Below are 14,218 nucleotides of genomic sequence, written 5' to 3'. Positions count from 1 at the left end.
GTGCATTAGATCAAACAACTAAGAAATAATATCATTCCTACACAAACCCTTCCAGAAAACACACACACACAAAAGGGTAACATGCTAACTCCACCATTATACTGTTACAAAATTGAACAAAGAACATTAACAGAAATGAAAATTGGTAGACCAAAATCCCTCATAAATGTAACAAACTCTTAACAAATTTTAGCAAATTATATCCAACAATCCAGAAGAAGAATAATTCATCATGACCAAGTGTGGTCTACCCTAGGATCACAAGGTTGTTTTAAAATTCAAAAGTTCATGTACTTTGTCTTAAGAAAATAAAGGAGAAAACTCATTTGTTAATTTCAAAAGATGCAGAAAAACCATGTGACCAAGTCTAACATCATAAAAAATTTCTCAACAAACTAGGAAGAGAAGGTAACTTCCTTAACATCCTCCTCATCTAAGAACCTGCAGCTAACATCACACTTAATAAAGACTGAATGCTTTAACCCATGGTTGGGAACAGGCAAAGATGTCTACTCTAACTTCTTCAATTCAACATCATGCTCTAACTCCTTATCTACGCAATAAGGTAAGAAAAATAAAATGCACTGTCTCAAAAGAAGTAAAATTGTCTTTATTCACAGATGACATTATTTTGGGCATATACTCTGAAGAAAGAAGGGATAAAAATTGGTAAGTACCCACCCATGTTAGAAAGTTAAAAAAAAAAAAAGCCTATTAAATCCAAAGAATGTAGAAGAGCTGACTTCAGTGAAGTTGGAAAAAATATGCACTAGAAAGGATACACAAAGACACAGTGGATTCATTGAAATAACTAATAAGGTTCATAAGCCCCTGATGAGACTGATCAAAAAAAAAGAAGATACAAATGATTAACATAAGAAATAAAAATGGTGACATCACTACAGATATTAAAGACATTTAAAAGATAATATATTTTCCTAGGACAGCAAATTTAAAAGAACTGGAAAAATCACTGAATATGAATTAATGAAACAGACACAAGAAGAAACAGAAAATTTGAAGTGTCACATGACAATGAGAGAAATGAAACCCAGAATTTAAAAACTTCCCACCAAAAAAACCTCTAGATCTAAATCCAACCAATTCTGCTGCACATTTATGGAAGAGATAATGCCAATCTTATTCAAATTCTACCTGAAAATAGAAAAGGAGGAAAGATCCCTTAATCAACTTTTTGAAACTTGAGTAATGTAATACTTTATAAGGGCATCAGAAGAAAGGACAAGTTTCTTCTGGGAAAAAAATTATATATATATATACATATATATATATGTATATATATATATATATATATACATACATATATACATACATACACTGCAACTATATAAGACAATAATGCATCACAACAGATTAAATGGAAAAATTATATATTCATCTCAAGATAGAAAAAGCATGATAAAACCCAACATACACTGAAGATAAACACTTAGCAAAGGAATAATGGAGAGTTAATTTCTTAGACATTACCAGTAAGAAGCATATGGGAAATATCAGAATTATGAAAGCTTAGAAATTTTCCCTTTGGGAAAACACTGGGAATAGAAAAAGTATCCCATATGACTGTCCATAAAGTCCAACTAATCTACAAATAAAGTATTACAAGTAATAGTTGCATTTAGCATGACTGCTTGATACAAGGTCAATATATAAAAATCATCTGCATTTCTGTGCCAGAGGCAAAGAAAACAAAATATCCAATACCAGTTACAAGAATATTTTTAAAATCCATATCTAGGAATAAATCTAAAGTATGTAAGACCTCTACACAGAAAACTCTAAGAGTTAACATAGCTGTATCAGACCTAAAAAAAAATAGGAATAGGGTTGAGATGAGTATGTTAAATATACTGAATGAATGAATCCCACAAAGATACTAATTCTCCCCAAACTCATCTACAAATTCAATAAAATGGCAGTTGAAATCATAACAGGTTTGTTATTAACAAACTAGCTTTAAACTGACAACTGAGAAATTCAAAGAAACAAGCATAAGCCATAACATGATTTAAGAATAAGGTGGAAAGACTTGATCTACTGAATACCAAGTTTTATTACAAAGCTACAGTAATTAAGGCACAAGGATACACAAGCAAATCAATGGGCACAAACAGTCCCAGGAACAAATCATATCAAAGAATATTTAATGGGGGTGCCTGGGTGGCTCAGTCAGTTAAGCGCTCAGGTCATGATCTCATGGTTTGTGAGGTTTGTGAGTTCAAACCCTGCGTTGAGCTCTGCACTGTCAGTGCCTGCCTGGGATTCTCTAAGAACATTTTATTTATGCCAAAGATGGCACTGCAAAGCAGTGGGGAATGAATCGTCTCTTTAATAAATCATGCTGGACTAATATGGTATTATATGGAGGAAAAAAACGAAACAGGACCCCTGTTTCCCTTTATACCCAGAACTGAATTCTAGGCAGATTGGAGATCTAAATAAAAAGGGGAAAACAAAAAATCTCCTAAGACAGAATGGCCTCGTGATATCAGGGTAACTTCTTAAACAGGACACAAAAATATTAATCATAAATGAAAAAAAAAATGTTATATTAGATTCCACTGAAATGGAGAGTGCTGAATTTCAAAGATAGGCATGAAAGGCAAATAAATATTTACAATACATATAACAGAGGGCTCATATTAAGGACAGTCACAGATCAACCCTTACAAGTCATGTTTTTAAAGACAACCTAATAGGGGCGCCTGGGTGGCGCAGTCGGTTAAGCGTCCGACTTCAGCCAGGTCACGATCTCGCGGTCCGTGAGTTCGAGCCCCGCGTCAGGCTCCGGGCTGATGGCTTGGAGCCTGGAGCCTGTTTCCGATTATGTGTCTCCCTCTCTCTCTGCCCCTCCCCCGTTCATGCTCTGTCTCTCTCTGTCCCAAAATAAATAAAAAACGTTGAAAAAAAAATTTTTTTTTAAAAATAAAGACAACCTAATAGATACACAAGTTGGACGGCCACTTCACAAAAGAACATATAAATATGAGCAATAAACATACAAAAAAGTGTTCAACCTTAATGGAAACTGGGGAATGTAAATTAAACATACGAGAGCCTACTATACACACACCAAGATGGCTAAAGTGAAAAAGATGGAAAATATTCAGGGTTGGCCAGCATATCTCACCGGTGGTGTATGGGAGTTCTTGCCCCATATCCTAGCCAATGCAGCATTTTCCATCTTTTCCACATTAGCCATTTTGAGGGATCCGTATTAGTCACTCACTTAGGAAAACATGACAACATCTGCCAAAGCTGAAGATAAACGTATGCAGAAATCCCACTTTTAGTTATAGACACAACAGAAGTACTCATAAGGTACATTAAGATCCAAATGCAAGAATGTTCACGGGATTATTTATGAAAAACAAAAACTGGAAACAATTCAAATGTTTATTGACAGGAAAATGGAGAAACTGTGGTCTATTCATTCAACAGAATACACTACTCCAATAAAAATGAACAATGAAAATGAATAAACTTTAGTCAAATGCAACATCATCGATAAATCTCACAAAAGCCAAATACAAAACGATACATAATTCCATGCCTGACTGAATTTATATAAAATTCAAAACACAGACAAAATTAAATAGTGTTTAGGGATTTAAACTTAGATGGGTATAACTATAAAGGAAAGAAAAGAAGGAATTTCCCAGAAGTCAAGAGAGTAGTGACCTTTGGAAGGGGGCATACGATTGGGAGGGAACATACCAGCAACTTCTGGAGCACTGGCAAAGTTCGATTTCTTGTCCAACACCATAGTTACAAGAGTGTTCAGCATGTAAAAGGACTCACTGAGCTAGATATTTCTGTTCTGTGCACTTTTCTGTACATATATTTCACACATACACAAGTATAAAGTTGTCCAACAAAAACTTTTCTGTAACACAGTTATAATAGTTTATATCAAGTTTAATCAGAGGAAGGGCAACAAGAGGGGTGAATATGTAGGGTTGGAATAAAGGATGGGAGGGAGTTGAGAATGTGGGAGCTTTTCTTCCATAATGGCAAGCCAATTTAAACTGAAAAGCAGGCATATATTTAAAGACAGTAAATACTAAATAATAAGCTAAGAGAGAAAAAAGTACTTGTCCCAGGGAAGGGAAAAATTGTAGATAAAAAGTTGGAGGCCTATTGTTTATCTAACAAATCTTGTAGAACTATTCACGGACTCTTTAAACCCGAAAAAACAAAACAAAAACAAAACCTATGGAAAAAAGAAGACCCTGAAAGTCAGCATTTACAAGCAGAACCTTCAGCATCCCATCTCCTGCTCACTTCTTCACTTCTATCACATTCTGAGAGCCAGCATTAACGCTCGGCCTGAAGGGAAACTCTCAGCAGACCTGACCCCCACCTCTGGTTGCCTCATTTGCTACTCTTGAAATGAATATAAAAGATAATAATGGAAAAGAAACGCAACATTCACTTCCACCTCCTACTGAAAAAGAAAGCTATAGACAAAAGTTAAAGTATATAATAATGTAAACAAAAAGAAAGGATTTCCACTTGTGGATTACAAGGCATGAGCCGCTGGTAAAGAGCAGAAGAGCTACAGTATGAAAATGTGAATTTCAACATTTCTAAATGTAGTTTAAAAATAGGTATCACTTTTAAACTCAGCACACACAATTAACACACTAGTGTTGTCAAGTTAAGGTGCCCCTAATGCATAAAAATTAGGTCAAAGACAGTACAATAAAATTATGTGAAATATGCTCATTTATCAATTTCTAAATAAACCTGATTTATTTTTAACTGACATCTTAATCATCCACATTTACATCTGGAATATAACAACTTTTCTCCCTTTTAACAATGTGAGACAAACAAAATGTTATGATTACACATTAGCTATGCCTCCTGAGTTCCTACAGCTGAAATGTCAGGTCAATTACTTAATAAGATTTAATTTTACCTTGTTTAATCTGTCCTTGCACAATATTACTGGAAGTTGGAGGGGAACCCCTTGCCTTAGAAAGGTCTGGGGTGCTTGGTCGAGGTGGCCTTTAAAAAGAAGAAGAAAATATATATATACTTTTCATATTTTCATACATCTGAAACCATTTAAAATATTAAACTTCCTAGTCCCAAATGAATTGCAAAACACATACAGAACATTTTCAACTTACCTTTCAAAAACCAATGTTTTTTTCCTGCGTCGTACCTATTAACATTTTCCTTTTCAAATTTCAATATATTAAATGATTAGCAAATAGCAAGTAAAAGTTTGACAACTACAATCTGTGCTTTATGCTAGTTTAAGGAATATTTATGAATAGCTTAATGTGCTACCACTGACAAATAAATATCGTAATTAGTCCTTCACTCTTCAATATTAGCATGCTGAGATTTCAGCCCTTCCTCTATCACTGGTCAAACGAATTCATGGAACAATACTTTGAGTTTAGAAGAATTCATCCTTAAAATCTAAAAAAGGAAGTAAGGCATGAGAAATCTTGGACTCCAGAGGCCATGTGTCTCATTTTGAATTCTAGCTCTACCACTTAACTACTTGTGTGACCTTGGACACATTACTTGACCTGAGTCTCAGTTTTCTTATCTGCAGTAAAAGGATAATAAAAGTACCTACCTTACAGGGTTAAGAGCATTAATGAGATAGTGTCTATAAAGTACTTGCAACAGAACCAGTTACAAGGTAAGTACTACTTAAGGATTTGATTTTTTAAAAATTCTCAATATGATCAACTCTCAAAAGCTATCTTCATGACTTCTGGAAAATAGGTAATAGCAAATCAGGTTAGGCATTCCTGAAATACTAAAATAATACTCTCCTACAATTAAAAGCTGTTTTCTCTTTTCCAATTGAAAAATTCTGACTATACTTCTCACAAAATTCTGAAGCCAATTACTGAACACCTATCTTTCATTATATATGTCACAAGGAGAAGAAGCATTTCAATCAAATACACATTTTGAATTAAATATCAATGCAAACTTTAGGTAGCTACAATCCCAAGATTATATTCACCAAACACCTAGTCTATAATTCATTTATTAAAGCTGAACTGTTCCAAAATTTTTTTGGAATAGCTACATTGTATCTGAGTGAAGGTTAAACTGTGCGATTTTGTCATGCTTTAAATCATGCATATTGTGTTTTAAAATTTAAAAGAGAAACACTGAGATAATACAATAATGTTAAGGTGGGCAGAGCCAAAAAAATAAAAAACAGCGAGAAAAATAAAACAGGGTTTTTGTTTTGTTCGTTTTTTTGAAATGTGATAATAAAATCAGACTATCATGGTCACACCTGGTAGGACCCTTCTTCATATGATCACCAATAAACGTTGCGTTGGTCATACTCATTAACGTATTTGCCAAAGATATGATAGACAGTAGATGCTGGGTGGTGACGGCTCGGGACACTCCGTAAGTTCCCTTTCCTGCGCCCTCGGCTGCTGGCAGCTTCCTTCCTACTTCCGCTTTCCCATGTGATAGTTTACGAGCAGGCTGATTATAACCAGGAAGCATCAATGACATATGACCTCCTCGAGACAGGAGACCAAAAGATACTGTGCAATGGGGTTTCAGCATTCCAAGGCGATCAAGACACACTTCATCCAGAACTTCATTTAAACCCCAGGCGTGAAGACAGGACATGAACAATTTTGCAGTGTCCATTGTTAAATTATATTCTAATAGGGTCAATGGCTTAGATTTGCTGGCCCGGTATTCTGGATCGCTCTCTTCCCTCCTCTGCCTCATTATCTCCTCATCCTCCTCTTCATCATCAAGGAGATGTTCCTTTATGTTCTCTTTGATGGTTTCTTTCACTTGTTGGAAGAGAACCGCTGCTCGTTTTCCAGTTAGAAAAGAGCCCCCTTTGTCTGAACTGCCAGATGCTTTTTGCAAATTCTCTGGGGAAATAAGCGCGGTATTCGGCCTAGAGGCTTCTTCAGTCAAGAGTTGAATAATCAACGCTTCCACATCAAAGAAAAGCACATGTATGTCCGGATCTGTTAGGTTTGTCTTTATTGCTTGAACCATCAGGGAGTTATGGGAATATTTAGGTAAATTCCCCTGCAATAAACATTTTAAAAAAATGGTTATAATATAAAACGTTTAATTTCATACATCCATTAATGAATAATAAGTAGTGGAATCTGAATGCTTATCAAGCTGTCTTTTTAGGTACGTCTATCATTAAAAGCAACACACGAACTTTGCCAATCGGCAGCATGTAAAAGATATGAATTCATATGAGAACTTTATGCTGAAATAATTAGAAAACTGTCCATTTTTAAAACAAGAAAATTTTGTTATTAAGCAGGGAGTTTTTTTACTCAAAGAACAGACGAAAAATAGTTTCAATAACTTCTGTGCAAAGTCTATCTCTGGGAATGAACTACTGGTCTACCTGACAGAAGAGGCCACTTGTCACTCATGGCAACTCATCCCTTTAAGTTGCTGTACCATCAAATTCCACCTTCTTCTACTTTACCTTCACTCTCTCCCTGTTCACAGATTCTTTTCCCTCAACAGACAACGGGCTCAAGTCTACCCAGACTCTAACAAAAAGTGCTATCCTTTGACCATGCCCCTCTCTTCTACTGATCTCTCTCCCCCCTACAGCCCCTATTTCCAAATACATGGAAAGGAGCAGGGCAATCCAAGGCAACTCTCAGTCCCACTCCTCCTCGAGCTCTTTGGAGTATCTGACATTGTTATTTTTGCTGGGTGAGTGAGAAAGCATAAATCACAAAAATAAAAAGCTCTCCCAGCTTCCTGGAGAACACCTTCCCGGTGAGCCTTCTAATTCTGACCACCCTTCTCAGTCAGCTGCCTTGAAAACTCATCCTTCCTTCCACTTCAGGACTAACACTTGTATGCGGATGGCTCTCTAATTTCTATCAGCAGCCAGACCAGCCTCCTGGAGTTTTAATCCTCTAATCACACTGCTTGTATCTAGATGTTCCATAGCACCTCATCTTAATATGTGATGACCAGCCTGCCACTGCAGTACCAGACCATCAGTGGACAATCATTCCCCTTCCATTGTGTCCCCACATCCAGACCCTTATTTTCTCTTCTCAGCAGGGTTCACTGCCCCTAGTCTCTCCTTATTCCAGTCCACCTCCCTGGAGGCACAAGACTTCTTTCTGATGCACAGATCCAATCACATCACTCTTCAGTCAAAAAGCTGCCACTATTATGGATTATGAAGAGAAATGGAAAATACAGATTAAAAACTAAGTCAAAATACAGATGAATAGATTTGATCTCAAGATGAGGGCTTTCTAAACATACTTAAACTGAAAATTCACTACTGTAAAAGCAAGAGGCAAGAAACAGGAAAATGTGCTAAAAATAAGACTGATAGAGTTACATTCTATACAAATATTTCTTAAAATCAGCAAGAAAAATACTAATGCCCAAATAAAAGGGGAATACCGTAAAGATCAAGGACACCTCCCAGTAAAAGAAACAAAGAATCAATAAATATAGGGAAAAACCAGCTCAAACTAGTTGTCAGGGAAATAACCGTTAAAATTCAGCAAGTGGTGCTGGGAAAACTGGACAGCGACACGCAGAAGAATGAACCTGGACCACTTTCTTACACCAGACCCAAAAAGAAACTCAAAATGGATACAAGATACCATTTATAAAATCAGCACACAGTAAACACTAAAAACTACTTAACTTAGCTACGAGTAGAGTGAAAGTCAAACCCACATACTGCAGGCATGAATTTAAACAGGAAACTTCTAGAAGAGCAATGTGGCGAAATACACTGCAAGCCCTTAGACTGTTTGATCCAGTGCAGTTATTTCTAGAACCCGATCTTACATAGTCAGAAATACAGACAAGGATTGATGTACAAAGATGCTTGGTGAAATGGTAGCCATTATTTTAAATTGAAACCTAAGTAATCTAACAATAAGGAAACAGGTAAATAATTTAAGGGTAGCCATATAACAGAATAAATACTGCAATCACTACAAATCATGCTTTCTGGGCACATTTAACCACATGACAAAATTTCCTGTTCCAATTTTAAGTGAGATAAAATTATACACACACATACACACACACACACAGTATTGTTCTGATTTCATTTTTTTAAATATATTTATTTTAAGAGAGAGAGCACACATGAATGAGAAAGGGACAGAGGGAGAGACACAGAGAATCTCAAGCAGACTCCAGGCTCAGCATGGAACCTGACAGGGGGCTTAATACTACCACCCTGGGATCGTGACCTGAGCTGAAATCAAGAGTCAGACGCTCCAACGACTGAGCCACCCAAGGCACCCCTGATTTCATTTCTTTAATGCTTAAATATGTATTTGAGCATGGTGAAAAACACTGGGAAGAAATACAAGAAAGTGTTAGTAATAACATTTTGTGATGGAATTACAGAATATCTTTTCTTTACATTTCTCTACATTTCTTAAAAGGTATATAGTCAATATATATTATTTTCATAATAACATTTTGCGATGGAATCACAGAATACTATTTCTTTATATTTCTCTATATTTGTTACAAGGTATAGAGCCAATATATAGGATGTTCATAATTAGAAAATAAAACTCTAGGAGGAAATACAAAATCTTTCAGCACAATATTCAAGGCCCATTACAGTTTGACACTGAGTACTTTTCCAGCTTTGACAAATCGGCTCCAGCACCATAACCACAGTCCTTCCCCCATTATTCCCATTATTCCTTTTATTTATTCCTTTACCCAAAATATTCTTCTTTGTTCTATTCTAACCCCTGTTCTTCCACCAAGCCCCGAATTCTCCCAAGGAAAGTTACTTCGCAATGAATTCAGTTCCCATGACACTTTATATCTACTATACGTCATTAATGTGTATGTCTTGGTTATATTGCTGTAATTATTTTACATATTTACACTTTCCTGTATTCTATGGGAACTAAGTTTTACTCATCTTATGTAACCTGATGAGAGTACCTAGCAGAATGAACAAAGAACATTATAAAAAGTTGACAAAATTATTTTAAATTGTTAATCTACTCTTCTATCATAAAATTGTAACAAATCCCCTTTAACTGGTCTCTCTTCTTTCTCCATCCTTCTCCCATCTATGTTTCTTTCTAGCTGAAGGGGCTTCGATAGTGTTTTATAACCCAAGGATACAATCTTTACAAAGCAAAAACTTCTCTGCAAAGCATAAAGTGTCCTCCAAAATATACTACTGCTCCTCCAATATCATCTCTAACCACAACCCCTATATCTTTTACCACAACCCAATTAAACCACTTGAACCTTCCAGAACCATGCACTTTCGAGCGTTTGTACCTCTGCACCGTTCATGCCAGGATGATGCTCTTTTCTCATTCTCCTCACAGCCCCTCATGTCCTACTTTAGCCATCCTTCAAGAAGCATTTTCCAGATGCTAACTAGAACTACTGAGTGATCATTTCACAATATATACAAATATCGAATCATCACATTGTAAACCTGAAACTAATGTATGTCAATTATACCTCCACTAAAAAAAAAATCTTAAAAAGTCTCAGGTGGCTGCTCTTCCAAAAATTATCTCCATAATCATTACTAATTCTGCCTCCTTTGTTTAAACCTCTGTTCTGAACTGAATAATGTTCAAAGGAAGGTAGAAAATAAACACTATTTCTACATTGCACCCTAAGAACCTACAGAGCATAAGTAATATAAATTTATATTATACAAAAGATGAATTTAAAAAATCAAGACTGTCTCAGTTTCAATCCTGTATTTAATTCACTCATTATGCATTTGCCTATGTTTGTGCAAGACCCTGGACATACAAAAACGAGTGAGACGATTTTGCAGTGATGAAACTCACACCTCACAGACCATGGCATGTAAAGCCGCTATGACAGCGTAGTAAGAATGGTGCCATAAAGAAAGGGGACTGCAAGGTACGAAAAGGGACAACAGAGAAAGTACCAACTCTACCTGGGGTGCCCAGAGAGCCTCTCTGAAGGGGTGACTTGAGCTACATGAAAGAACAGAAAGATGGCAAAATGTGACAAAGGGCCAAGGCAGGGCACATCACAGGATGGATACTGACGAAGCCCCAGATGACCAAGATGAAGGCACGGGATGGTTCACTTAGAGCTCAGAGGTCCACACTGAGGTTGCTGAACTTTGTCTTGCAGGCTCGGGAGTCATTAGAGCAGTGCTTTTCTCAGAATCATCACGGTTGCTTGTTGAAATGCAGGTTCCTAGGACTGCTACCAGGCCTACTGAATTAGTATGAATAGACCAGAACGGATCGGAACCTGCCTAATGAGAACCCCAGACAACTTGATGCAGTATAGTTTGAGAACTATCATCTAAAGCCCTTAAAAGAGTAGAATAACATGACCAAATTTAATTTTATAAATGTTCATCCACCAGCAATGTTGGCTAAAAAGAAGCAAGACCGGAGTCATGAATATGAACTGGGAGGAAGCAGAAGCCAAGCAGATGAGGGAACATAAAAGTATGCAACAATACCGAGAATGCAGAAGGTGGGATGGGTTGAAGAATGTGCACATTACCCTCTTATTCCTAACGCCGCTGTACCTGGTATTTGTTTTTCAAACGCTGAGTGTCATGTCAAACACGACGCTTAATGCTTTGTACCTACTGACATTAATTTGAATGATGCATAAAGTTATTTATAATATATTATACCTGATATATTATTGATAGGAAAATTATTATTAATATTGATAGCTACCATATACTAAGTTGTCGCTTATGGCCCAGGCACTAGGCTAGGCATTAGGTTCATTCTATCAGGGAAAAAGGTAAAATATCATCTTATATTAACATTAGTTAGACAGACATGACACGATATATGAGGGAATAGGTAATAACAACATCAGGCACCAAGAGCCCCCCACAGTACATTAGTAAATACTGTCTTTCCAGTAAAGATCTACAAAGTTCAAAATACAAAATAGGACAAAGAGAGATCATTACTACCAAAGAATATAAAACCAAACATGTTTGCTAAGGAAATTATTGAGGCAGCAAGAGCGGCTTGAAGAAAAAAGAAGGCAAGAGTGAGGACACGAGATCGGCTTTTAAGTCCTCTCCTCTGATGTCAGCCACCCATGTGCCCCTTTCGGCACCCTGAGATCCGCCCTGGGATCTCCACTGAAAGGTTTTCTAGTGTCTGGTACCATGATATCTGGATGTGATTGTGTGCATCTCCTCTTATCACAACCTCTCAGTGCTGCTGATTGTGTCATTGTCACAAAAACTGTACCAAAGAGCAATCCACGGTCAGAAGAAGAGGGTAAAAGAAAAGAAGAAGGTAATAATAAAAGCAGAGGAGAACAGAGGGAGATGGAAGGAACGAAGGAGAAAATGACTCATCCCCTAAGTCCTGCATATGACCTGTAATACCTGACATTGGATTTTAAGGACTTAAAGGCTTATTACAATAAAATATAGATATCCAGCAAAGTTGTGAGGGTAAGACTAAGCTGAGTGCATGGAGACAGCAGGGCTGATCACAGATATGTCAGATATTCTAATATGTCACACTAAGATAGGCTGAAGGAAAATGAAGAGAAACATCTATCCAACTCCAAGGGTCCCTTGGCTTAATCCTAAAATGTACATGGCTAGAGCAAAGTAATTCATTCCAATCATCTTACAGTCTTAGCCATTTCCCATACTGGCTACCTAATCCTGGAAATTCTTTAACAGGAACGTTAGTACACTTGCTCTGCCTGCCACCTTTATCAAGAACATTTGAAATGTGTGCTCGCAAATTCCCTTTTGTGTATCATCACGGCAGAAGATAAAATTCAACAAATATTTGTGGAGTTTCTATCATATGCAAGATGCTTGAAAGAAAATAAAGCCTTTGTACTCAAGGCAATAATTTCAAAACTCACCTGAAAAAGGGCAACAAGAAAAGCTAAGTTATAAAGTATATACAAATAAAATGGTCCCAAAGCTGCTAGTAAAACTCAGCGGTAAATGCAAAATACATACACACAACATACTTAAAAACCTAGTAAAACACATATTTGACATTTTCATTGTAAGTGGTAAGCCTATTACAATGTTATGTTTTCTGTACAGGGGAAAATACACATTTAGCCATTTCAAGTATTAAATAAAGAAACTGACTTAAAATATTACAGAACCACAGCAATAGGAAAAAATTATTGGACTGCTTGCTCATCACTGAAAGCGAACCTGTGGCAATTACATTAAGAGTAGCAGGTAAAACTGTATCTCAAGTGAAAAACTCAAGGAAAATGACAGAACTATGATCAGGAGATTGATCCTTATTCGAGCCTGGGTCATTTTCAGTACATGAGCACATATGCACATCATGAGCAGCCCCCCACCCCCTCACCCCTTCCCCCCACAACAAGAAAACAACTTATAATCCGCGGAGGAGAAAACGTGGGTGTATTCTTGTTATCTAACATTGTCATCATTATAGATTTGAATATATGCTAGGTTAAATCACGTCCGCTGAAACATTTGGTAGCTTTGTCCCCTAAAACCAACGTTATAATGATATTTTGAGCATCTGTCCTTTTATCCAGAAATTCAGAACACTGGCAATAACTTTACCCTTGCACCATTCATTCACTTCAATGGCTCTGATTTAAAAACTTACTTATTTCTGAACCATTTTTTAACATCATAGTTTTCAGGACTATTTCTAAAGTTACCTAGTAAAACAATTTATTATTTTTCCTGAAAAAACATGGGTCCAATCTATATTACAAAATAGTCCAAATTTATACCTAAATGTAAAGTTGATTAATGCCAGCTGATTTTGATGCTAACGTGCAAAGCAAAAGAATACATGGTTTAAAAAAAAAAAATCTGAATCCACTTTGAAATCAGAGATTGAAGATACCAGGACTAGGAAATGTTATATAACATATTCACATACATGTTTGTATAAATATCAATACTGAGTCCTAACATAGAACACAGGAAAAATATGTATTTGGCAAATAGTAATATAATATTTTACAAAATAATTATGTGTCATTTCCAATGCATGTTCTAAATAATTTTTAATTCCCTAACTATAATATAAAGAATTGGTTTGTTACCTAAGAATGTTTTGGTAGGAAAAATTAAAAAATAAAAATTTTAGGAGCACCTGGGTGGCTCAGGCGGTTGAGTATCCAACTCTTGATTTTGGATGGGGTCATGATCTCAGGGTTCAGAAGCTCAAGCCCC

The 14,218-nt window shown here is 36.3% G+C and overlaps 1 protein-coding gene across 8 annotated transcripts in view; it reads right to left on the bottom strand.

Annotated features, from left to right (window-relative positions):
* Window positions 1-14,218, bottom strand: part of WDR7 (WD repeat domain 7) — a 354,920-nt gene that overhangs the window by 247,225 nt on the left and 93,477 nt on the right. For all 8 annotated transcript variants that reach the window (XM_045042404.1, XM_045042403.1, XM_006938939.4 and 5 more), the window contains 2 exons: window positions 6,302-7,071; window positions 4,946-5,034 (listed from right to left, as the gene is read on the bottom strand). In XM_045042404.1, the coding sequence (XP_044898339.1) occupies window positions 4,946-5,034; window positions 6,302-7,071 (859 nt within the window). The remainder of the gene's footprint in view (window positions 1-4,945; window positions 5,035-6,301; window positions 7,072-14,218) is intronic.

This window comes from Felis catus, chromosome D3, assembly GCF_018350175.1.
Source record: "Felis catus isolate Fca126 chromosome D3, F.catus_Fca126_mat1.0, whole genome shotgun sequence".
NCBI lineage: Eukaryota > Metazoa > Chordata > Mammalia > Carnivora > Felidae > Felis > Felis catus.
This window is presented reverse-complemented; position numbering and strand designations above follow the sequence as displayed.